We start from the raw sequence: 23,942 nt of genomic DNA on the forward strand, positions 1-23,942 counted from the left end.
TAATTTGTATTATGCTTATTTGCAACACGAGCGGGCCAATCAGATATCCGGTGGAGGGCAAACTGTAGGTTAGCGGGATCTTTTCGTGTCTACCTACGCGGGATCAAAGTCATGACTTAAGATCAAAAAACGTATATTTTTATGTTAAGGTGTATATTTTTGACGACATACTATTACGAAAATGAAGTCATACATTTTTCACGACATACATATTTTGAAAAGTGAAATAAACGGTCAGTATTTTTGCACGTCAACATCAGTTTATTATTGACAGAAGCATTGGGGCCATCCTGACCAGAAGAAAAATACACAAGACAAGTCGTAATATTATGAAAATAAAGTTATTTATTTTTTGGGAAAAAGTGGTATATTGTCTAGAAAAAAATGTACATCCTTGGGGTCAAAGTTGTAGTGCTATTATGAGAATTAAATTGTATGTTGTTTTTTTTTTAACTTAAATCTGCTTTGTTTTGGGGTTTTTTTCAAATTTTTTTATTCGTTTAGCCAGCAAGGGGAATCGTCAGTGTTATCTCTCTCTCATGCATAAATTGTCATTCTGAAAAAAAAAAAAACCACATTTTTATTAAATGTACCTGTAATCTGATTATGATTTTTTTCTGCAACAGTAATGCAATAGTTTTAGTTTTTTTTAATATCCCGTACATATGGTACAGGTAGATGTATCAGCATTAATAAACTAGTGAATTAATGCGAAATTAATGCGCTACATTGCCCAGCTCAATATTACAACTAATTACATCTAAAAAAAAAAAAAGAAAAAAAGGCATTTTTAATCTAAAAAATAAATGAAATTCTCTTTGAAAATATACATTGTTTGCATAATATGACAACTTTGATCTCTCGAATACATAACTCTTTTCTTGGAAAAAATATAACTTTGTTCTCATAATATTACGAATTTAAACTAAAATATATAAAAATGTATTCTTGAAACAAGATTACCACTTTAATATAAAACGATTTGGAGAAATATCTACACGGCATTCTTTTTCATCTAATAGAAAAATGTCAGGCAGCATTACACTGAAAAATATCACTATTAATTGAATGTACAATATGTCCGAACAAAAACCTTGGTGTAATATATAATAAACATTTTCATGTTTGACTTGTCTTGTGTAAGACTAGTTTATAGTCATTAATAACCATTAATCATTAATATATTTTTACATATATTCCGTCGGTCATCTATACTTGGAGTTGGTTGGAGTGGGCAGCTGCCCGCGTGAGAGAATCAACATAGTTGGCATAGTTGGGCGGTTCCAAAGCAGATCCGATGCTGTTAATAGAACAGTCGCTTGGGGAAACATCCTGCAAAAAAAAAATTGTACAGGTTGAATTCCGAAGCAGCCAAACAAACATTTTCCTTTTTCTATGATTCACCTTCTGCTGCAGGATGTAAAGTGACGTCACCCTGTTCTTCCCATTGCAACGTGTCCCTTCAGGGGTATCAACTGCAAGATTACAAATACATACAACCAAAAAGTTCAATATCTGTTTTGGGATCACACTATAATGTCATACCTGAGGGACGAGTCGGTGCGTGTTGGTTATAAAACCTGGAGAAAGACTTTCTTGTTGGTCGTCTCGGCCTAAGAAACAGAAGATGTCTACAATGCAAACTTAATTTCAATTATGGTTTTGATTTTTGTTCACTTACTTTTTGGAAGGCGTCCAGCAGGCGCACACTGTCACCAAGGTAATAAGGAGAAAGATACCACCAGTGGAGAGGATGATATAGACGGAACTTCTTTCTATTAAGACACAAGAACCGCAGGGGTGGGCAATGAATTGATTTTATTAAATGAATACATTAGAATTTCATAAAACTTTAACACTTCACACGCAGACAAATGATACACATAATACTCACAGACATACATTCTTTATCGTCTGTAAAAAATTATGATTGTTACAGCAACTAACTCACCTGCTGTGACCGTCTTCTTTGCGCCCTCTGGCGGCTGAGGTGCGCACAGCAGAAAGTGTTGCACAATAAATGCACGGAATCACCATAAACTGTCTAACGCTGTACATTCTATAAAACTGTTGTTGTTTTTTTGAAGTACATTTCTGCAGACAGCCGTTTTTCTTATTAAAATACACATTACAAAATTGGAGTTGGTGTTTTCTGCGAAGCATTTCTATGAAACCACGACGGCAGTAAAAACCCATTCTAGATTTTACGCACTGTAGACACTCAATCTGATCGGCTGGCTGTTTACGGCGCTGACGGGATTTTCCACCACGCAGCTGTAGACGTCGTCGTCCGCCATTGTGACGCGAGTGATGGTGAGGAGCTTGTGGTCACGTGACAGCTGCAGTCTGCTGTCGTTGCCCAGCGCTTTGTCGCCTTTCATCCACTTGTACGTGGCCCGGGTCCCCGCATCATGAGTGCAGTTCAGGACCACATTTTGGCTACGCTCCAGCACTGAGGATGTCTCCATGTGGATGTAAGCACTGGACAAAGGCTCTGGGAAGGAGCAGGAAATTTCAAGTTAGTTACCCAAGAGGAGAGTAATTGACAGCCCTTGTAAAAACATTTAGAATTGAGTATAGATGCCACGAGATGATGAAAAAGCATTTTTGAAAAACGAAGCCCCTCGATTCACATCAACATACACATTCAGTTCATTCTCAAGCAACTTGAAGACGGTGGACCTCGTACCATCCACAGTGAGCGTGACGCTGCCCTCGCCCGTGAACGTATCATCCGTGATGGAGATCTCCACGTCGTACATCCCCTCGTCCGAAAGCCTCAAGTTGTGCATGAGCAGGGATCCGTTCTGGAAAATCAGGATGCGGTCCCTGTACTCGGGCCTCAGGGTGCCCACAATGTCCGTCCCGATGGACTGCACGACGGTGACCGACTTCTCCCGGCGGAGCTGCCACTTGATGACGGGCAGGTCGGCGCTGAAGCTGACGTAGTGAACGGAGAGGAGGGCCTCGCCTCCTAGCGTGCCTCGGATGAGAGAGCTGGGGAGAGTCATGTTCACTGCGAGCACCACACCTGCTGAAACAGAAGCATGAATGGTGAAAAGCAGGTCAATTGAAGCAGACCTCTTTGGAGAAGGCTCGACATCTTTTCCGCTAACAACCCGCCCCCAACATACAAAGATCTTAGATCATCCAGCCATTATGTGAACCGCTTCTCCTCACTAGGGTCGCAGCTTTCATCGGGCAGTAGGCGGGGTACACCCTGAACTGGCGACATACTTCTTTGACACCAATTTTATATAAGACAGACTTCGCTAGGCTGTTCATAAATAACGCGAAAATGCAAATTTGTCAAATTTGCAGTGAAGAGTCAAGGATAAAGCCCACAGAAAAAAAGATAAAATTGTTGAATTAATGAATATCGAACCACATGTATTCTTGAAAAGAAAATTGGGGCCTACTTGAGACTTTAAGCATGGATCTCCACCACCACTAATGACAGCTCTGCAATGCCATGGTAACCTCAAGTCAAAGTCTGTAGGACGCACGGGCCAACATCCGCTCACAAAAGTGCCCATTGTTCCCGTATTGGCAGGCACTGGGAGCTATAACAGCTGCCAGGCTCGGCTATGCTGTTCTAGCTGCGGAGAGACAGAGCCGCTCAGTGACTGTGCAGCTTGCAACAATGGCTGGGCAATGAGTGAACACAAACAACTGCGGTAGAAAAACGTCCTTTCAAGAAAAGCTAATGTCACACAACGATGGAAAGACTAGCACACAGACACGCACACGCACACGAGCACACGCACACACACACGCCTCCCCCCCCACACACACACAGATAAGAGAAACTAAGAGCATTTCTTTAAATGCTGATTCTGATGGAGTATAATATCAGTGACAACTTTTCAAACAAGCCACCATATTTGTGGCAACTGATTATGGACCATCTTAACAATGCACTTAAAGACACACACAAATCCATAATATAATCGAACATGACAGCAGCCAAAACATGTCTTGCTTGGTATTCCAGTCAGAATAAATTTTGCTGAGTGTTTGGTTTTATTTTTTTTAATCTATTTTGATTTGATTTGTTTTTCCTTGTGTTAACAGTAAAATGTTATTCTGTGTTTTTAATACATTCTGATTTTAAATGTTAATGGGACGTCTCCGTAAAAAAAGTGTTACATAAATAATCTATACTTACTTTGTGTTATCCTACTATAACAGAATGACTTTATATTTTGCTTTATTGTAAGTAATATACATACGTTCTGAAATGTCTTAACTTCAATGCATTTGTTCTATATGGTATATTATTTTGCAATACGACTGATGACAAATGACACAGATGCATAATTAACGAAAATGTAATCCAAATTAGTAACATCATTTCTGAGTCTCGCTAATTCTCATTGAAATTAACTAAGTTACAATACAACTTTATCTTAATTGCCTATTGTCTATTTTATATATAATACATTTTTGCTTTATTCTAATAGGTATCATACAGTCTACAGTAGCACAAAAGCTCCCCAAAAAGTTTTTTTTTTTTTGCAACTTTAACTTTAGAACGAAAATATGACTAACCTGTGTGAAAGAAATCCAGGAAGGACAGAAACAGAATCCATGGTCTTATTCTGACTCTGGAGTGAGGCTCTGCCATCATCATCGTCATCATCATCATTATATTCATCTTGATTTTCCGGCCCCGCTTGCCGCACCCCGATGACGTCACAAGTTTGTTTTTTTTAATCTACAAGTCAAACATTTAATGAGATAAAATCATTATTTTTAAAGAGTAACACGAATTAAATACAAATATTTTTAATGAAAAAATAGATAATGTAATAATTCCTAACGTAAAAACTTGCCACTTTAAAAAAAAATTAGCTCAGCCTTAGAGGAAAAAAACGAGTGCGGATTCGTGAATTGTAAACTCTGAGACAGTACCGATGACGTCACTCCACATACGTCACTCGGACGCACGTCGGTTGAACGCCGCCCTTGGAAAGCTGTCGTTCGAAAGGTGTGCAAACCACGCCCGTCGCTCAACGCCAAAGCCCCCCCATGCACACACAAGTCACTCAACTAAAGACTTGATATGCCCACGCGTGACGCCAGATGCGCATCTTCGAGAGACACACACATCCGCCTAATGGTCAGGGGGTTGGGAGGGGTGGGTGGCGGCGTGCGTGCGTGTTAGAAGCTCTCCCGCCACGCTGGCCCCCTTGCAGCGTCATTCGTCCAAAAAGAATGGTGACTGTTGTTTTCACTTTATGCATATTAAAAAAACATGCATTTGTTTGTCTATTCATTTTTACCACCGTTGGGCCCCCTCGAGAGATGAATTCTGGGAACAAAAAAAGCCTCTTGTTTGCAAAGTTGAGGAAGCTAATGACAAAAGGTAAGTAACTGTTGAGGATAAGTTCACCCTAATATTCATGTCACAGTTTAAACGTTGTAAAACATAGTTCTGAACACAGTGTTTACCAATCGAAGCAAAGCAGACTGAAAAATGTCACAAAAAGTGTATCAACTGAAATGAATAATCTCATTTCAATTTACTCACATGAGACTAAAATTTGGCCCAGTTGAACGAATAGCCGTGCTATTGTATGAATGGCAAAAGGTGAATGCCATTAAGTGGAAGAGCATTTAATGACTAAAATCGTGCACAAGCCGAATAAGCACACACTGTGTTCGTGACTAGATTAGAATACGTGTTTTGTTATTGCACACAGATTCTTTTTCACGTTCTACTTTGAGGGGTTAATACTGCTTTGACCAGGACATTTTGGACATGTAATTTGATAAGAACCAAAATACTGAAAACAGCTCTCAGCATGATACATATACAGATATGTACTTCTGATGGTTTCTATGAAAGCAGAACATTATAAAGATCCATAAAATGCTAAAAGTTCAACCTAATAAAGTGGTCAAAGACTGGTGCATGAAGAGCCAACAAACTCAACTGAACATTGTGTTCAAAGCACCGACGCATTGCAGCCCACGGCAAAGCCGACAGGCCCCAAAGGCAGACCTTGGAACCGGTGGTATAAAAATGAGGTCCAGTCCCGACATGACACGCTGTCTAAGGGCGGGCCGGGTGTTCCTCTGTGAACCCTCTCACAGCTCTGAGACGGATGCCTGGACCACGAGAGCCAAGAGGAAAGTGGAAGAAGACGCTAAGACTCCAGCCAGGAAAAAAAGGAAAGGTTGTGAGCCTACCGAGGAGGTGTCGTCTTCCTGCAACTCCGGTGACAATGGTGGGTGCGGACCGCAGATGCCCCGACATAATCCGATATTACAATATACAGTATGTGCTTATCTTGTAGCAAGCCTGCAAAGTTCTCAAATGGCTGCAGAAGCGGGAGGCTTCTTGGCGGATGGAGAGGAACCAAGCGTCCACCCGAAGATGACGAAACCCAGCGACGATGACGCCTCAGGAGTTTGTTGGGGTTAGTGCAACTTTTTCAATTTCAGATCAAATCCTATCAATGCATAGCGAAATGATAGTTGATTACAAGAGAAGAAAAATCTGGCTAGTATGTGGGCAGACGAGAAAAGAGACAAATGGGTGCAATAAATATGAGCGGAAGAGTGAAATAGAAATTACAAGACAGATGAAGGAACAGGACAGATAGACGGATGAGTGGAAATGAAGTGAAAGGAAAACAGACACCAGGTAACAGTTGAACAGACAGACAAGCGAGACGGTCACAGAATGGACAGACAGTGAACCGAAGCCAAATCTCTGTTGCTGTTCAGCTCAACTGGAGCTCAAATACGTGCAGGAGAGACTGCTGGCCGAAGGAGGCTGCGGATCCGTCTTTGCCGGCTACCGCAAAGTCGACAATTTCCCGGTGAGTATCACTTACTGTACGTGCAAACCGTGATGCTAACACTCCCGGCCCGTCTGCATTCAAGACATCTGGAGTAAGCATTGACCTGAAGTTTTTCTTATTTAGGTGGCCATCAAGCACATCCCAAAAGATAACAATATAAGTCTACAGGTGACAGACGAGCACCTTTGCGCTATCGTTATAGGGCTCAATGTAGTTACCTTGAATCTCGTCGTTCCAGAAGCAAAAAGACCGGATCAACATGACCTCAGAGGTGGCGGTTATGAAGAAGCTTGCCAAAGACTTGCCTGAAGGGCGCTCGCCTTACGTCACCCTGCTGGACTGGTACGACCTGGGCCAAAAGCTCATTCTGGTGATGGAGAGGCCCGTTCCTGCTGAGGACCTCACGGAATACATTAGCAAGAAAGGAGGCTGTCTTGATGAGAGCGAGGCAAAGGTAAGCAAGAGGGGATATATGTTAACGGCAGCCTTCGACCACAGACATCGACTCATGACAATGCGATCGGAGGTGGGCAAACTTTTGGATCGGCGGGCCACAATGGGTTCTAAAATTTGACAGAAGCAGATTGATAGAGTGATTTGGTCACCTCATTGGAGAAAAAAAATACATTGAATCTGAAATGAAAGTGAACAAAAGCATTACAATATCAATGTCTTTGAAAAAACACAGCATTTAGAAAATAAAACATTAACAAGGTTGATTCATTTCATTTGTTTCAAGTTCGGCGGGCCGGATTAAAGCGTTTAACGGGCCGCACGTGGCCCCCGGGCCGTAGTTTGCCCACACCTGCTGTAGACAGTCTCAATGTAAATAATAATTTGACACAAACTTGAAAAATTGGGACAAGCAGCGAGACAGAAGGACACAGTGAAGAACAGACTGACTGATAGGTGGAAGTACAGACCATCATGAGGAGAGCTCTAAAAACAGACGATCAGCCCGTCAATAACCCTGCAGTGGTTTTTCTTTTTTCGCCACAGGTCATATTGAAACAGTTGCTGGATGTGGCTCAAAAACTTCAGGAGAAGCACATCTTCCACCGCGACATCAAGACTGAAAACATCCTGATCGAGAGCACCCCTGACGGCCTTCACGTACGCATCATCGACTTTGGACTGAGCTGCTTCACCAAGAAAAGATCTCTCTACAGACTCTTTTTTGGTAAGACTCAAGACTGATTTGCACATTTAAATGCCGGCTGTTTGGTTATCATACGCTGGGTGTTTAAGGAACGCCTTCTCTGGAGCCCCCCGAGTGGCTCCGACACCAATGGTACCGGGCGGGCCCCACCACCGCATGGCAGATTGGGACGGTGCTCTTTGAAATCCTCCACAACAAAGTGGATTTTCAAACCGAAGGGTTCCTCAAGGAGGAGATAAGAATCAGCAACAAGTTTTCAGACGGTAAGGAACAGATCTGAAAGGATTCTTAATTTCTGTTGGACTGCTAATGCTGTTCCGGCTTCGACTTTCCGGCCTTATTCATAAAAATTGTCGGCCTCCGACCACAATCCCGAAAACAATCATCAGCTGGCTAATATACTATCCAAATCATTATTCAAGTGCCTAGTTGTTCTCTCCACATTTGTTGTACTAAGATTGTCGGGATTTCCTTAAGAAGAGCCTAACAGCGGCGCCTGAAGAACGGCCCTCGCTCAAAGAGCTGCGGCGTCACAGGTGGCTCAGATAAGACCTGAGAGGTTATCGCAGTAAGCCATTTTTTTTTTTAATGGTGATTCAATTACGGTACGACCTAACACATTTAAAGTTTCAGTGAATTCAACCCTGTAATCTGTCTGCTTTAGATTGCCTAAAGGGCGAGGTCACCAAATTGCCAGCTTTAAATACCAACAAAAAAGTCAAAGCCACAAAGTGAGGATTGCCATCCATCCTGCCTCCGAGAAAATAAATAAAACCACCCTTGCTTTTTCCACAAAAAAATTAAAAGGTTTTCAACTTTTACTGACCACAAAAATGCATGGTGGTGACACTTTATTGATATCAGATGTGGTGCAAGAACAAATCATTTGCATTACAATGAAAAATGTATGAAATTGCATTCTTACTTTCTGTAATTGTTGACAACTGGTTAACATGTTTATGGGAGTGCAACTAAATATGCATAAAAATCATACAGAAATCTGGAGACAACCCACGACAAGGGATAAAAGTGGACTTTTTTTTTTTTTACATAATCCCCACCAATATGAATGATACGCTTACAACCCCGTTTCTATTCAAAGCCGGCTTAATTGTATTATAATAAAGGGTAATGCCATAGTAGTTTGGAACGACACAAACAACATCATCACTAATCTACACAAGGCCTTGGTCGTTTCCACCCAAAGTGCCAAACATTGAGGGTTGTTAGATGTAGCTACAGTCATGCAACAAAACAAAAATTGGCATTTTACAAAGTGATGCTTGGTCCTGTAAATTTGGTTGAACTGAGGTGCAAAAGGTTCGGACTGGCTCGACAACAAGAAGAAGGAAATTAAGATTTAATGGAAAGCACTGCAACCAAAAGGCTAGCATGAAAGGAGGTAGATGAACAATAAATAGCATGAGTGATTTTTTTTTTTATAAAGCAACTATTTGTTTGCAATAGTGGTACAATTAGAGAACTGGCCAGCAACTTGTGCCGAGCATCCACATTGGCATTTCTTGTTACTTTACATCTAGAATTGTGCATTTGTCCGCAGGAAAAGGCCCATTACATTTCGATTGCTGAGGTGACAAAAGATGGAGTGAGACTGATTCATGTGTGTTCAAATCAGTGCGTTTAACTTTTTTGTTTTTAAATAGCTAGTATCAAAAATAAAATTGGCATGAATGGCTGTGTGTAGGAAAAAAAATGATTTTCTCTAATTAGGACAATTTCACTTTGATCAGACACAATATTAAGACGTTTAAGGATGGAATTATTGACATGTTTTCACAGTCCAAAGAGCCCAAATATTTTTTTCCCCACTTAACCGAATTGCGAAAGAAGCTGTAATGTGCTATAGTGCGTCGGAAATGTATCACAATGACAACACGTTTGCATTAATAACTATAACATTTACCTTTTTTGTTATCTACCGGGAGGAAACCTATGTAACGCTAGAGTTGGATGGCAGGGGGGGGTGAAGTCAGCCGCTCAGTTCTTCAGCACAGCGTCGTACGTCTGGTACACATATTGAGACACCTCTGGGGCCCGACACTTGAGAGACAGCTTCAGAACCAGCCAGAACACAACAGAAGTCAATAATATAGCATTCTTCTATGCCATGTATATTAAGTGGATACAAAAAGTCTACACGCCCCTGTTCAATTATGAATAGTTCCAAAACAACAGTCAATTGTGAGCACAAAACCGAAAAGTTTCAGATGAGATACTGTACCGTGTAGTTGGGGTTGCCGGGCTGAATGCGCAGCTCAGCCAGTATCCAGATTCCGTTGGTGAGTTTGAGGGACTGGTAGAGCATGTCCTGACCCTCCACGTTCCGCTTGGCAATGGTGTAGATGTTGTTGTTCTGCAGCTTGCCCGAAACAGTGTCTGCAAGAGTGGAATTTTACTTTTATATATATATATATATATATAGAAATTGCTACGGACAACACATCTATGAGAAAGAGGAGGACAAATATTAGCTCTAGTGGGAGGTCTTAACTACTGTACTGGACAACTAGCATAGGACGAGCACCTATTCTGAAATAAATGAGTATCGTCAAAAGAAGTTGATATTTCCTTCAGGTGGATGTGATTATGATGATTATCCTAAGACAAGCATGTGAGTGGACACAGAAAAGAAAAAGTAAAGACTAAGAGTAAGTTAGATTTGGAGTTAAACACCAAATATGATTTTTCACTTTTTACAGTTGCTTTAAAAGGACATTTTATTGGGCTGAAGTGTAATTTTCATCAGTTACCGTCTGCGGAACCTACCTGCATTTAGGTGGCACTCCTTTATCTGGTACTGCAGTTCATTTTCATTGGGAATATCTTTCCAGGTGGCAAGGAACACCTGTCGCTCTAAAAAGAGAAAAGATGCATGCTTGAGAACTTTTGTTAAGTTGTGCAGGCAAACAAAATAACTGAGCAACACAGTACAATTTTGGAAGCTTTAACTAAATAATTGAGGTAGCTAAGGTACGTAAATAACTGATCAGGGTTAATAAATCAGGATTTTTTTTTAATGTGAAAGCAATTCTGTTCACGTAATGAAGACGACAACAACACACCCATTTTCCCATCTTCAACAAAGAATATGTTGAGAGGAATGAGGACACTATAGTAGAAGACATCTATGTTGTTCTTCACAGCTACCTGTGTGCAAAGCAGAAAATTCCAGAAAGGAATGACATTTAATCCTGTCATGTTTATCAATTGTCACTTGGATGTCTTTCTGCACCTGGAGATTGTTAAGAGGGTCCATCTTCATGACTGGCCCGATGGTGTTGATGGGCAAAGAGACGTCGATGCCCTGGCTGGGCATCAGTGGAGTGTGAATGGGCAAAGGGCTGGTGGGTATCATCCCAAAACTGCAGTAGACCACAAACACGCCTTTACATCGAGAGTGGGGTGGTAACAAGTAAGGGCACACAGCCAGAGCGCTTATTGACCTGTTCTTGTTAAACTGGATGGCAAAGTCGGTCATATGCTGCAGGGCCTTGTTGGTGAAGGTCATGTCCATGTACATGTGGCCCTGGCGCCGAGAGAAGGTTCCGGAAATCTCCAGTCCCTTGGCTTTAACCGCAGGCAACCACACCTTGGAAACGATGCCAGTGTAAATGGTAAAAAAGTCTGAACTTTGTCTCACAATCGCTCTATTCTGATGCAATCCATTTTGAACATGAATGTTTTTAAACTCACAGCTTTGGGAGCCACAAAGCCTCCAGATGTGATGGCCATGCCGGAGGAGAGCTCAAACAAATCATTTAGGCCACTGCTGCTGACAGCCGGCGGCGCAGGAGTGGGCGATGGCGCAAAAGTGCTCGGGACGGACGAGGGGATGAAGTTCTGGCCCACCTGAAATGACAAAAATCATAGCAAGAGTACAAGGGGTGAATCAGGCGAATTTAAGTCGGTGTCACGAACACGGCGGCGACAAAAGTGCTGCAAAGCTGAGAAGAATCACACAAGAAGCTCATGCAAATGTTCTCCGGGTTACCAACACCCTTATGAGAAGATGAGGTGAGCTAAGTCAAACGAGAGGCAGGTGCGACTTTGCATGTTTTGGCCCGTTAAAGATGTTTGCAAAGCAATCTGTATACCAGAAATATAAAATGCTACAACAAATAATTCAACAGCCATGCAAATCTCAACTACAACAGAGGTCAGATGGCCTCGCCACGGGGCCAAAACGTGCCAAGTGTAAACAGTAACGTAGCAAGTGAACAAGCTGGAATCATACAGAGGAAGGCGATTCGAGACTAAAATGGGTTAAAAAGTGCAGGAGCATGCAGCACGCGGGCAGCCAAACAGGAGGGGCTTGGACTTACAGCTGGACTCCCCCCAACACCACCGCCCAGGTCTCCTCCCAGCTACAGGAGAGAGAGAAAGAGAGGAGGGCCCGCCCCGCCCCCAAAAAAAGAACAAAATCCAAACATGACAGACAGACCACACACAAAGACAACACAGAGACTTTTCTTAGCAACCGCAAGCCATCAAGAGGAGCCTTCACTCAACTCTGAAACAAAAAGAACTTCAAAAAGGTACCATCAAAGTATTTAAAAATATAGCATTAAGAAGTGGAAAATGTTCATAAAAATTGTTCTTTTACGTTTTGTCAGTGCTGTCAAAGACTTTTCATTCAAAAATGTGAAGTAGACATTCCGCAAATATGGCTGCATATTTAACTATAGAAGATACGAGCCACATTTTTTTAAATAATCATCTACAACATATGTCAAGTGAAATTGGCTGCTGCTTTTTTGGTTAACAACTGTATAAACCCCAATGGTAGTTATTACCAGTTTTTATTCTTAAAGGGAAAAGGGAGGCATCTATTAGAGGGACATTTATTTTCCTGAAGCACATGTTTCACTAGGTGCTGCTGTTTTGGTTAGCAAACTCAGCAGTTAACTGATTGATGTCTATGTGTGAATTGAAGAAAAAGGATAAGTGAGGTATTTATTTTCATTTATATATTTATTTGTCACACCAGGCAACTAATTGGGGCAGTATTTGAGGAAATACTGTAATATATATGATGGTGATTGTGTTGTAGAGGCAAAACCTTCACTGTCCGTTCATATTAGCGCATGTTTAAGAACTCAAGATTTTTCTTCAATCACTGTCAGAGCTCACCAAGCTGTCCAGGCCGCCTCCCAGGAGGTCCACGGCACCCATCTGCATGGAGGAGACTTGGGGCACGTTGACTGGAGGGCCCAAGTCCAGGTTGAGAAGGTCACCCAGCAGATCACCCTGGCTGGGGATAACGTGCGGCTGGTCCATGACGGCTGCTGGCACGCCGCTCACTGGACTCTCGCCTGTATCAATGCTGTCAGGTGGGTACAGAGCAGTGAGAAAAATGTGCAGGATTTGAAATTTGCGCTTATGAAAGTATGACAATGAGTCTGCAGTGACTGTGGGTACCTGTACCTGCTATGCTGGACAGGGAGGTGTTTGCGGTGGATCCCGTGGCTGCCCTCCACAAAAGCGCTGGGCGGTTTGTGATAAACGGACGCCAGAGAGCCGATGTGGCAGATGAGCTCGTCCAGCAAGGTGGGCTCGATCAGATCGGTCTCCTCTGAGATGAGGGGCTTCTCCGACAGCACCACCTCCTTGGCGGTCACCGGGTCCGTGGATAGCAGGCGCCAGTAGATGTAGCCCCTGTCACGCAGGTCGGGGTTGTCGGAGTCCTACAGAGGATGGCAAAGCCAAAACAACGACCTTATAGTTCATTGTGTGCCTTTCTCAAGATTCAAATGTTGTGTGTCAGAACACCGAGGACCCCGTGTAGTCACGGGGAGGCGACGGAGCGTAAATTAAGATTCCTTGGGGATATTATTTCACCTGAGTGGCCAAGCTGAGGACCTGCTGCACCAACTCCTGAGTCTCAGACGGCTTCTTCAGGAAGAGCTTGACAATGGCGGTCAGCAGAGTCAGCTGCACCTGCAAGTCAAACGCAAGCATCGTTCATGCCAACATTTTCCTCAATGAACCATGGTGACATCCTGCGATTATGAGACAAACGAGTCAGGAGAAGAAAAAAATGGACAATTTGTAGGTTTGAGTGTTTCTGTTCTTATTCTTGCGCATGAGAGGGGAAAAACACATCGATGAAGCAACACATTATACATACATATTTCAAATGCGTACCTGGGTGCTCTCATCGTGGAAGCCCTCGAGGAAGCTTTCCAGCAGCTCGTCAGCGTTGTCGATCCTCTCGGCGTACTCGCCTACAATCCAGATCATGGCGGCGCGAGCGTCTGGCTCGTCCAAAGAGTCCAGATTCTCACACAGCGTGGCAATGATGCTCTCGTACCTAGAACAAGTCGGGCCTTTCAGGACTCTGACTGACACTACATATATTTCAAGTAACTGAGCGTTGCAGCTTCGTTGATGTTTACGTTAGTTGTTAGACGGGGAAAAGATACGTACTTGTTGGGGTACTTGCGGAAGATATCCCTGATGACCACTATGGCCTCTTGCACCACATAGTTGACTTTGGTCTGTATGAGGTCCAGCAGGGTGCTGACGCAACGCTCTGCCGATTGCTAGGACGGTTCAGAACAAGGACAGGGAATTGTCATCATCATGGTGAAATCTAACACAACACAGAACGCTGGCATCTGTACAGCTGACGTTTATGCTCGAGTTGAAAAGAGAAAGTCCAACTATATTTGGTGGAGCAAAATCGGCTGGACATATTAACACTGACCCAAAAAGTATTAGTGATCAGATAAAAGAAAAATAATGAGCAAGCAGTCAATCAAACTCAACGCCCAGTCCTCTGCATGTCTCACAGTACATCATACCTCCACTTTGATGGCACAGCGGCCAATCGCACGCACAGCCTTGCGTACAAAGTCAACGTCCACTTCTGTGGCATATTCCTTCAACTCAGCCAGCACCTTTAATGAATCGAAAACGCAAAAATGAGGAATACAACTATCAACTCTGTGTTTTTCTCAAAGCAATAAAAATCACACTTGTAACTAAAGGTCCTGCGTGGCCTGTTTCATGCAACTTACCTGGGCAATGTTAGCCTGAGAGGCCAAACGGATCATAATGTCCAGTTTCTCCAGCTTCACATAAATAGGGTCGTTGTATTTGACGAAGAACACTTTGATTTCCTGCTTCAGGATCTCAGGCCTACACTCAAAACACAAGATTTAAGTGTCAAAAAAGGGCCAATGTTGTTTTAGCGACACCCATATGTTACACACACCTTTTCTGGACTATGAGGTTGATGTTCCTCAGAGCCACGTACTGGACCTCAGGCTCACCGGACAGCAAGGTGACGAGCGGCGGCGAGAGCTTCTTCAGCAGGGTGTTGTAATAGTCGGAGTCTTTTGGCAGCAGCTCTAAAAACTTCATTAGTACCTTGACAGCGGAGAGGACCACTGCAGAGTTGGCGTGTGACAGCCGAGGAGTGACGCGTTCGCAAATGCTTTGGAGGTGGGGAAAAATAGGAGGGAATCAGTCTTTTGAGTGGTTTATTGTATTAAAGAAGAAACAAAAAAAAAAAAAAACACTTTTGCGCTGGAAATTATTGGCAATGTATCAAACTTGTTGGTGAATATTCTGATTGAATAAAATGTTGCTATTGTTCTTTCTTTTTCAAAAAATGCATTTTTACGCATGTGTCCAGGCTTTAGGATTTTTTAGGTCAACTGTAACTATTACTGACTACCAATGGTGAAAAGATAAGCAACGTAGCAATGGAAATGTACTACATTTCTACTGCCTCTTTTAAATAAGAGTGGCCTTTAGAGGAGTAAAAAAATATATCACAAGGCTTCGTAAAGCTTCATTTGTCCATTCACTCGTAACTATTGTGGTGAAAAAACAGTTACCTTTGGGCCTCTCGCTCATCTTTGGGGTTATAGTTAGACAAGCAGTCCAAGATGAAGATTTGGCCCCACTCGGTGCACTCGTTGAGGGCCGTCAGCAGCTTGTTAATGTTCTGGGGGTTGAGGTCCAGCAGGTTGCTGTTGGGGTGAGACTCGCTGATCTCAGATAGGGCGGCAACCGCATTGGCAACAACCTAAAAGGGACATGAGGTGATGAAGAAGAATTATGACTGCTGTCATAAGCTGTTGGGAAATTTAACATAGCCTACCACCGCGAGTTAGAATGTATTGAAATGCCCTCACAAGTGGTCTAGGATCGAGACACCTGCTAATCATTGCACTGAATGAACAGTAACAAAATACACGTGTAATAAGCACAATCATGCAGGTGCTGCAACAACCACTAACTCCCAGGCAGTCAACGGTTAGCCAGTTACCAAGTGACTATGCACCTGAGCTTCAAAAAGCCAACTGTCCACTCTTGTTCACTGACTCCCATGTCACTCACCAGAGAAAGCCCCACCTTTTAAATCCCCAAACATTCAAAGTCACAGATATTCGTATAGAATGTGAGGATGGAAACCCCAATGGGAACGACTGACTAACATATTTTGTTCTTTAATAATGCAAAATCAATTTGTATCCAATTACTGGATTAATCAGTAGAGTAACCGATTCTAAATACATTCAATAGTTGCACCCTTGGTCTAAAGTGGATCTTCAAGGCTTGGTTACCTACCATGGGATTGGAGTCGGCAATGAGATCCCTCAGCGAGTCCAAGAAGCCCTGGTCCTCCACCATCTGCGCGTTGATGTCGTGAAGTTTGGCCACGCACACCGCCGCCGTCTTCCTCACGTACGGATCCTCGTCCTTCAGGCATTTCCTCAGCGGCTCGCACAGGTACTCTGTGATCTTGTCCACCCGAATGCAGCCCATGGTGCGGACAGCCAGGGCCCGGATGAGGGGATTGGGGTCCTCGCAGTCCTGGATAACAGCACAAGAATCATTTGATATGAATATTTACTCTGAGGACCAAAGGGAACAATCACAACTTCTAACAAAGTATTTTAGCTTATAAGCTTTGTGCAACCTGAATATTGTACAAATAAATATGATGGAGATATTACATAACCAGCCATCTATTTTTATTAGGGTTGTGGGGGGGACTGGAGCTCATCCCAGTTCAATTTGGGAAAGAGGCCAGGTTGTCACAAGAACAAGTTAAATCAAGACAGAATGAGCAGAACAACACTTTGGGGGACAAGAAAAACGGTTCGCCCAAGCTCAGTAAAGATTGTGCATATTGCGTCCAGAGCTAAGGCACAACGACAGGGTGAGCTTACCTTGACAAAGCTGTTGACAGCCATGATGGCCATGTCAGGTTGGCTCTTGGCATAATTCATCAAGTAGAGGTACACCAACTTCTTCAGCTCCAGGTTGTCGGTCTGCATGCAGTTGACCACATCCGGGAACAAAGAGCTGGAAAAACATTTGATCAGAATGGAGACCTTGAAGTGTTTTTCCCCAACATTAACTTCCACAGGCAATGTGAAAACAAGTGTTTCCTCTTGTAAAAATACCCCTTTTGTCAAAACTTGTATGTACAGTACAATGACAATAAAGGGATTTCTAATTCTAAACATGACAATTTCACGTTCTAAAACGAGCCATTGAAATGTCTTTTGTCAAAGAATAATACTGCATCCCGAGAAAAAAAAATAATAATTTCAACATCATTCAGCTAAGGTGACTGGTTTGACTGAACGATTACCTGACATCCTTGCCCACTGTCATGGCGGCAATGACCTTCTTGACAGCCTCCTTTCGCTTCTCCTTCTTTTCATTGTTCAGCTCAGCCTTAAGTTCAAAAATCTCCCCTGCAACAGGACAAATTATTTAAATTCTGAATCGACTTCCTGTCAGTGTGAATAAAATGTTTTTGCTATACCAATTTGACGACGTGGAAGTCTAACGGCAAACAGCTTTTTTGACAGTTTTGAACTCACCTTTCTTGTTTGTTGTGAAATATTTGGAGTCCGTCATGATTATGGTTCTTGTAGTCTGGAGAAGAACAACAAAAAATTCTACGTCACAAGCAAAAGCAGATTAGGTTACAGATAAACTCACTGGAGCTGAGCTATACTGTCAAGTCACTTAATTTTTTTTAATATTCCCTTTATTAGTCCCACAATGGGGAAATTCGAGATTCGAACCCAGGCCTCCTGGGGAGACTGGGTCCTGAACGCGGCGCCTTAGACCACTCGGCCATCCTGGCAGAAATAATATAGAAGTGGTGGGAATTAAGGAACAACAAATAAGTACAATTATTTTGTTATTCTATTTAGGTAGGTTTTTTTAAGCATCTTTACTTTGAGCATATACTTTATAGTCAACATTTTTTGTTAGTTAAATTTTAGACCTCTTTCATTCCATCTCATTTTGTGTACCTAATAAATTGTCCAGAGAGACTACAAGGGTTTTCCGCCTATTTTCTACCGACAGAGCATCTTTAAGTGCTTCAAATTAACGTTTAGTTAGTTGTTAATTATTCCATTATCAATATGAGTATGTACTATGAGCTAATAGTGCCCATGTGGATGTGATATTTAATTTAACCTCGTCGGTGAAGCTCAACCAGATGTTCGCTAATGTTAGCTGGCTAGCTAGCTTGCATGCTAATGGGCTTCTCTCGATTCGACTTTCGAAAGACACGAACAATTTCATTATGACCAAAAAATATATATATATATATCATAATATATATAGTCGGTGTTCTTCATAATAGTATTCAAACATTAAATGTCACCAAATCAGTAAAGACCCACTCGGCCCAGTTTTTATTGGGATGGGTTGAAAGCATAACTCGGTCGTGACTACGGTCGCGGCCGAGGAAAAAATAAAAATCACATGCAAGAGTAGTGTTGTGTACAAAGTGACAACCTTTTACATACCTAGATGAGTTTCCAGAATCAGTAAAATCTATGAGTAAAAGCAGGACGAAGGCTGGTTCCTTGCCCAGTCGGGGGAAGATGGAGAATGTGTAACGAGTGAGACGTTCAAGAACTACTTCCCTCCAACGCTGGCGGTCTAATGGAATGCGTGTTGCAAGTAGACCTTTCATCAATTCGAAATTAACGACAGAAAATCAATTGAGGAACTCAATCAGGCTTTATCTTGTAAATGTTTTGTTTTTTTATATTAAAATGCAAAAATAAGTCCAGTTCCGTTGCTCTCTACTGAAATGATGGTTTCAGTATTCATGAACGCACCAGAGAATGGACGAAATTCCTGATTGACTTTATAGCTATTTTACGTTGCATTAACATGGAGAGATTTATTTCCTACTATAAAATTTACAAATCATATACCTATAGAATAGCGGAAACATTTAATCATTCCAACAACCTATCAATTGGATTGTAAACATGCAAAATATCTCCATGAATCCAAACGAAAGTTCGAAAGTTCCGTAATTCATCACTTATTATGAATAAACAGTCATCTGTGAGTTATATTATTTAAATATAAGGTGAGCACACAATGAAATTCAAAACAGTGTACAGTGAGATGATTTTAATCATCCTTTGTCAGATTTGATGCATACAACAGTACATATCTATAAAAATGCAACACTGTAGCAAATACAGTACTGTAGTGTAAATCGTAAATGGAGTGAATTTATACAGATGACTTTCAGAGATTAACATCACAGCCAAATGTCACTTTCAAATGACAAATAATATTCAGCAGATCATATTTGTATTTGAGAGACGGAGGCTATGAAGTCGAGGGGAAGACTTTCTCTAACTTCTTGCATTTTTCTTCTGGCCCGTTGAAACGCCTCTGGTGGAGTCAAATAGCCACATCATCAAAATGTTACATATTACATTATTACATTGTGATAATACATTGATACAGTTCCACTGATACGAGTCCGCGGCTTACCCAAGGTGCTTAAGAGAGTATCATGATGATTAAATCCTTGGGCCTGGTCAAAAGTGTACGGCCTTCTTCTCCTCGCTGAAGTGGAATCCACAAAAGCCCTGGAGGATACAACGGAGCAACATAGAAAACTGATCAAGAAATGTTTTATTCAGAACTCTGTAAATTTAGCGCTTACCTAGACTGCTGGATGCAGTGAAGATTAATAGTCACGCTTCCCGAGGATTCGGTACAAAATCCAAAGCGACTTAGCCTCTCTCCCTACAGTCGGAAAAGAGTCAAAACCTCGTATTTTAATATGCAGAATTTGTCTGTGTAGACATTTTCGGGCTTACCTTAAAATGTCCTGGTATCCTCACGTAGCTGAGGTCCTCTAGTTCCGGGGAACCGCCGATAAAGAAGCGCCTCAGGCCAGAGACGGTGCCTGCCTGAACGGGTCTCCACGTGTGACACGTCAGTAAGTGTTTACCTGCGGAGCACACACGTTTGGATTATCACCACCATTGCACAGCTCAGATTGAACTGAATATACACAGGTTTTAGCGGTGTACCTACCAATATAGCTTTCAATTGTTCACATTTTATATTCCAATATTAACATACCAGGCGTGGAGGGAAAGAGTAGGTAGCCATAGCCTTCGGTTCGATATCGTTGCCACGAGTCCAGTGAGAGAACTTTGAAATACAACACCGGCCACTGGAGAACAGAATCTGTAATGACAGGAAACGCCATTGGGCTGCTTCATCATGAAATCCCACACGTGCAACCAAAATGTGTCCCGACACTAACCCTCGCTCTCTTTCTCACTCATGTAGAAGACCTCAAAAGAGAATGGGTAGCCGAAGTATGCAACATTCTCCTGTTGGCACGGTTAAAAAAAGGAAACGTCAGCATCTGCGCTGTGTTGAAATCCGTCTATTCGCTTGTTAAGTACAAACCTTCCCTAACGATTTGGTCCGAGAGGTGTGCGTGACTCCAGATTGGGATTGCATTGGCAAACTGGACCAATCTAGCTCACAAAACATCAAACTGTTATTTTCAAAGCCATGTGTCACGACATCAGTGTAAAATGTGATGACAACTTACTGGTGGGCAGCTCCATTATGAAGTGAACATATAAATGATCATACTCAAAACCCTTGGCAGAGACTGGAGAGACAAAACAGAGGAAGACAGGGACTTTAGAATCAATGTAGACACTTAAAAAAACTCCAACAGTCGACGATGAGCTGAGCCTTACCAATCTCTCCGTTTATTAAGTAGCGCAGAACACCTGGAGGAGGCTACAGGAAAACATTCAACATCAAAATGATCAGAATTGTTGACGTCACCTTTTTTCTGCTTGCGGTAGAGCAATGCCTTACTTTTTTTATTGAAATTTTTTTATTATAAGTGGTTTTATTAAAGCAATACAATGTTTAGTCTTTAAAATTACGATTATCATTTTGAATGTAAAATGGTATAGTAGTCATTTGGTATAGCCTAGCGGGCCAAATATAATTACACTGTGGGCCAAATTTGGCCCGTGGGCCAGAGTTTGACACCGATGCCCTAATGCAAAATCAACTGCTCGTTTTGGATAGCTGGTCAGACGTGCTCTGAGAAACATCCATCCATCCATTTTCTTGCACAAAGCATTTCAAATGACATACCATTTCAAAGTCCTGTCCGACGAGACTATTTGGGAAGTCCTTGTGCCTCACATACAGCTACATATTCAAACAGAGCAAAGTGAGTTTGTTCATGTCATAAAACATTATACACAGCTACCACAAGTAATCTCGTGGCATATTCTGGAAGAAAATGCGTACGCACATCTTTGTATAAGTGCTGCTTTCTTTCCTTTTCCTCGGATTTCATGGCTGCTGATACATTCTCGATGGTGAGATGCCAAATTTCTTTGTTGGTCCCTGTGGTTGCGATCCTGCAACAAGCAGAGCAGAAATGTGATTTAACATTGAATTTTTCAAAGTACGCTTGACGCGTCTTCAGTGAACTTTCCTGTAGGGCTCTTTGCCCTTGTTGAAGTCGGGTTTCACTATGATGGTCCCGTTGCCGTCAGTTTTTACGGTGAACAGCATAAATTCATTCTCCTTCTGACCCAACCTGCGAGAAAAAAATATATGAAGACAACGTATATCGCAGTTGACGTTGCATTTAGTTCTAGATGTATGGGAAACAAGATTGTCCAGGTTTAACCAAAATCCCTTGGAACATTTGGATTCAATAGTAAAAAATGTGCAAAAAAAACCACATTTTGTGTTATCATAATGTATGCAAAAACAACAGATTATAATTTTCTCAAGAAACGTCATTACTTTTATTTGCTGGAGAAATGCATAATGAAGCAAAAAGGTGCATGTGTGAGAGTTTGCGTGGCTGGTCTGACCTTCCAGGAGGACCAAGGTCTCCCATGACGTGCATTGTCTGCATGACGTTGGTCACCTCATGGCTGTTCCTCTTGAAATCATCGCTCGGCTCCCAGTTGATGATCTTGGACTTGGGGAAAGTGGAATCCCTGAGAGAAAACAAAACCATCTTCACACACACACTGAAGCAACGTCTTTGTGCGTGGGGTACGAGAGGCGGAGTTTCACACCCACATGGTTCGCCTGTCCTGCCTTCTGTGTCGCACGGTGGCCATCCTTTCGGCCAGGAAAGTGGGTTTGGGCTTAGCTGTGTTGAGCAAATCGCTGCCTTGCTACTTTCAAGTTGAGGCAAATAAGAAGAAATGAATTATTTTGTGATAAGCGATCTTGATCATGAGTGGCTGCATTTGACAGCCATTAGAAAATAATGAGAAAACCTCAACTGGTATTGATACCTCTCTTTTTTTATTTTGGAAAAATTGAACGCTATTCGCAAAAGTGCTGGAGTATTTGCCAACCCACCAGCTGCTGCAGCGGATGACAGTTGGTGTAGCGATCATAATCTGTGTAGGTAAAAATCCTGCGGTTTTGCCGGCCCTTGGTTTTAGTCAGGGCCGTGACCTCTTTGTAGTATTGCCGGTCCAGCGGGCTCTGACACGCCATCTCATTTTGGAACAGCTCCATTTCATACTGTTAACAAACATGTTTATCAGAGACACACAATAACCATGCAGTCGTTTTCATTATGTAAGGAGGTCTTACCTGACTGAAAAGCTTCTCCTGCCAGCCGACAACGGCGTCCTCTATGTTATCACCTGGCGACAAACACACCATTTCAGTATGTTAACAACGGGAAGTGCAATAACTTCGTGGCTGCCATGCATACGTGGTAACACGTTTTCTCACCAGGCTGCGCTTGCGAGGTGAGTGGTACCAGTTCAATGACTCCTCCATCCTGCTGGGACAGAACTTGTTGCTGGAGTTGTTGGGAGAAAGTCGCTGCGGTGGTCACCCTCTTTAAGGACAACCTTTAATTGGACGTAAATAGATAAACCTAAAATGGACTATGACGTTTACAAGTAAAGTCAATTTGACTTTCGCTACATGTCCACTGCTCAGTTTTTGTACTTTTTGCATACTATAACTTGTTTTACTGTGATTCTGCCAGTCTCTCTTTTGCAACCTCCTGATGGCACTGTGACATATTCTGTGACAACCTCCCTCTAAGAACATCGTATTTAAGAAAATGCAGATCAATCGGTAGGTGTCCTGTTGGGATCGTGTCAACATGTAACTACGATGAAGAGGACCTCTTGAATTTCATCGTTGTAGTTAGGTTACAGCTTAGGTGCATTTTAAGTTCATCCTGGAACTTCACCCTAAAGCTTAATATCACTAACTTTCTGAGAGTAGCGCATGATGTTGCTAAGCCGCTAAATATATACCAAACACACCATTTATCTTTCAAACGAATACCAACCTTATCCGAAGGTTTTTGACAGCATCTAGAGACCTGTAGACAGCCTCTCCGGTGTCACTGTTACACCAGTCTGACATGATGGATTACTGGCTCATCAACAGTAGCACAATGATATCTGTATTTACTTCGTTAGAAGTCGATTTTCCTGAGAAGAAATCGACACAAATAAATTATGCATTCTAAATTTTAGCTGGGAAATTACGCTAACTAGAATGATTTAATGCCCGAGAACAAGCTAAAAGGAGGTGGTAAAAGCGCAGTACTAGTAGCTAGCAGTTTCCATAGAGACGAGAGGGCAGCCTTCTTCTGTTTTGGT

General features: G+C 42.3%; 4 protein-coding genes across 6 annotated transcripts; 1 reads left to right on the top strand and 3 right to left on the bottom strand.

The window, feature by feature from the left end:
• Positions 1 to 289: 289 nt before the first annotated feature.
• Positions 290 to 4,934, bottom strand: LOC148320594 (hepatic and glial cell adhesion molecule-like). Of its 2 annotated transcripts, none has more exons than XM_088279865.1 (7): positions 4,552 to 4,934; positions 2,690 to 3,034; positions 2,213 to 2,494; positions 1,682 to 1,775; positions 1,546 to 1,613; positions 1,405 to 1,475; positions 290 to 1,332 (listed from the first exon to the last, which is right to left on the bottom strand). In XM_088279865.1, exons 1-7 carry the CDS (start codon positions 4,655 to 4,657, stop codon positions 1,210 to 1,212), a joined length of 1,089 nt encoding a protein of 362 aa, XP_088135991.1. In that variant the 5' UTR covers positions 4,658 to 4,934; the 3' UTR covers positions 290 to 1,209. The 2 variants fall into 2 exon arrangements, with proteins under 2 accessions (XP_088135991.1, XP_088135992.1); XM_088279866.1 differs by having other exon boundaries at positions 2,690 to 3,031; positions 4,552 to 4,648.
• Positions 4,935 to 5,917: 983 nt separating this feature from the next.
• On the top strand, positions 5,918 to 8,520 carry LOC148320595 (serine/threonine-protein kinase pim-2-like). The gene is made up of 8 exons (XM_088279051.1): positions 5,918 to 6,233; positions 6,303 to 6,425; positions 6,736 to 6,830; positions 6,936 to 6,980; positions 7,051 to 7,266; positions 7,812 to 7,992; positions 8,061 to 8,234; positions 8,429 to 8,520. The coding sequence occupies exons 1-8, from the start codon at positions 5,918 to 5,920 to the stop codon at positions 8,518 to 8,520; spliced, it is 1,242 nt and encodes a 413-aa protein (XP_088135177.1).
• A 285-nt stretch (positions 8,521 to 8,805) lies between these two features.
• ap2b1 (adaptor related protein complex 2 subunit beta 1) lies at positions 8,806 to 18,935 on the bottom strand. 2 transcript variants are annotated; one of them, XM_088279694.1, is made up of 22 exons: positions 18,786 to 18,935; positions 17,841 to 17,895; positions 17,606 to 17,711; positions 17,178 to 17,313; positions 16,573 to 16,818; positions 15,837 to 16,027; positions 15,209 to 15,430; positions 15,012 to 15,132; positions 14,796 to 14,891; positions 14,419 to 14,534; positions 14,137 to 14,302; positions 13,831 to 13,929; positions 13,417 to 13,676; positions 13,123 to 13,315; positions 12,315 to 12,356; positions 11,686 to 11,841; positions 11,436 to 11,581; positions 11,225 to 11,354; positions 11,055 to 11,139; positions 10,759 to 10,845; positions 10,214 to 10,368; positions 8,806 to 10,044 (listed from the first exon to the last, which is right to left on the bottom strand). In XM_088279694.1, the coding sequence occupies exons 2-22, from the start codon at positions 17,875 to 17,877 to the stop codon at positions 9,970 to 9,972; spliced, it is 2,865 nt and encodes a 954-aa protein (XP_088135820.1). In that variant the 5' UTR covers positions 17,878 to 17,895; positions 18,786 to 18,935; the 3' UTR covers positions 8,806 to 9,969. The 2 variants fall into 2 exon arrangements, with proteins under 2 accessions (XP_088135820.1, XP_088135821.1); XM_088279695.1 differs by lacking the exon at positions 12,315 to 12,356.
• Positions 18,936 to 19,392: 457 nt separating this feature from the next.
• On the bottom strand, positions 19,393 to 23,927 carry mks1 (MKS transition zone complex subunit 1). Its single transcript, XM_088279748.1, has 18 exons — positions 23,627 to 23,927; positions 23,053 to 23,174; positions 22,909 to 22,961; positions 22,669 to 22,836; positions 22,381 to 22,478; positions 22,167 to 22,295; positions 21,777 to 21,883; positions 21,593 to 21,699; positions 21,430 to 21,486; positions 21,018 to 21,060; positions 20,864 to 20,926; positions 20,716 to 20,786; positions 20,567 to 20,636; positions 20,380 to 20,487; positions 20,112 to 20,245; positions 19,955 to 20,037; positions 19,780 to 19,877; positions 19,393 to 19,677 (listed from the first exon to the last, which is right to left on the bottom strand). Exons 1-18 carry the CDS (start codon positions 23,701 to 23,703, stop codon positions 19,586 to 19,588), a joined length of 1,680 nt encoding a protein of 559 aa, XP_088135874.1. The 5' UTR covers positions 23,704 to 23,927; the 3' UTR covers positions 19,393 to 19,585.
• Positions 23,928 to 23,942: the final 15 nt, after the last annotated feature.

The sequence above is a fragment of the Idiotropiscis lumnitzeri genome, chromosome 17 (assembly GCF_059441095.1).
Source record: "Idiotropiscis lumnitzeri isolate Australia: NSW breed Sydney's pygmy pipehorse chromosome 17, RoL_Ilum_1.0, whole genome shotgun sequence".
In the NCBI taxonomy this organism is placed as follows: domain Eukaryota; kingdom Metazoa; phylum Chordata; class Actinopteri; order Syngnathiformes; family Syngnathidae; genus Idiotropiscis; species Idiotropiscis lumnitzeri.

Bases quoted from the DNA above. Each gene is read 5' to 3' on its own strand.
- mks1 (XM_088279748.1), bottom strand. From the start codon at position 23,703: ATGTCAGACTGGTGTAACAGTGACACCGGAGAGGCTGTCTACAGGTCT. The intron at 20,927-21,017 runs GTAAGGCTCAGC...TTGTCTCTCCAG, and splicing joins CTTAATAAACGGAGAGATTG to TCTCTGCCAAGGGTTTTGAG. The intron at 19,678-19,779 runs GTAAGCCGCGGA...TGACTCCACCAG, and splicing joins TACTCTCTTAAGCACCTTGG to AGGCGTTTCAACGGGCCAGA.
- LOC148320594 (XM_088279865.1), bottom strand. From the start codon at position 4,657: ATGAATATAATGATGATGATGACGATGATGATGGCAGAGCCTCACTCC. The intron at 2,495-2,689 runs GTACGAGGTCCA...GCTCCTTCCCAG, and splicing joins CGTCACGCTCACTGTGGATG to AGCCTTTGTCCAGTGCTTAC. The intron at 1,333-1,404 runs GTGAATCATAGA...TTTTTTTTGCAG, and splicing joins TTTACATCCTGCAGCAGAAG to GATGTTTCCCCAAGCGACTG.
- ap2b1 (XM_088279694.1), bottom strand. From the start codon at position 17,877: ATGACGGACTCCAAATATTTCACAACAAACAAGAAAG. The intron at 15,133-15,208 runs GTGTGTGTAACA...TTTTGAGTGTAG, and splicing joins AACCTCATAGTCCAGAAAAG to GCCTGAGATCCTGAAGCAGG. The intron at 13,677-13,830 runs GTGAAATAATAT...CATCCTCTGTAG, and splicing joins TCCTCAGCTTGGCCACTCAG to GACTCCGACAACCCCGACCT.
- LOC148320595 (XM_088279051.1), top strand. From the start codon at position 5,918: ATGAAGAGCCAACAAACTCAACTGAACATTGTGTTCAAAGCACCGACG. The intron at 6,426-6,735 runs GTTAGTGCAACT...GTTGCTGTTCAG, and splicing joins CGCCTCAGGAGTTTGTTGGG to CTCAACTGGAGCTCAAATAC. The intron at 7,267-7,811 runs GTAAGCAAGAGG...TTTTCGCCACAG, and splicing joins TTGATGAGAGCGAGGCAAAG to GTCATATTGAAACAGTTGCT.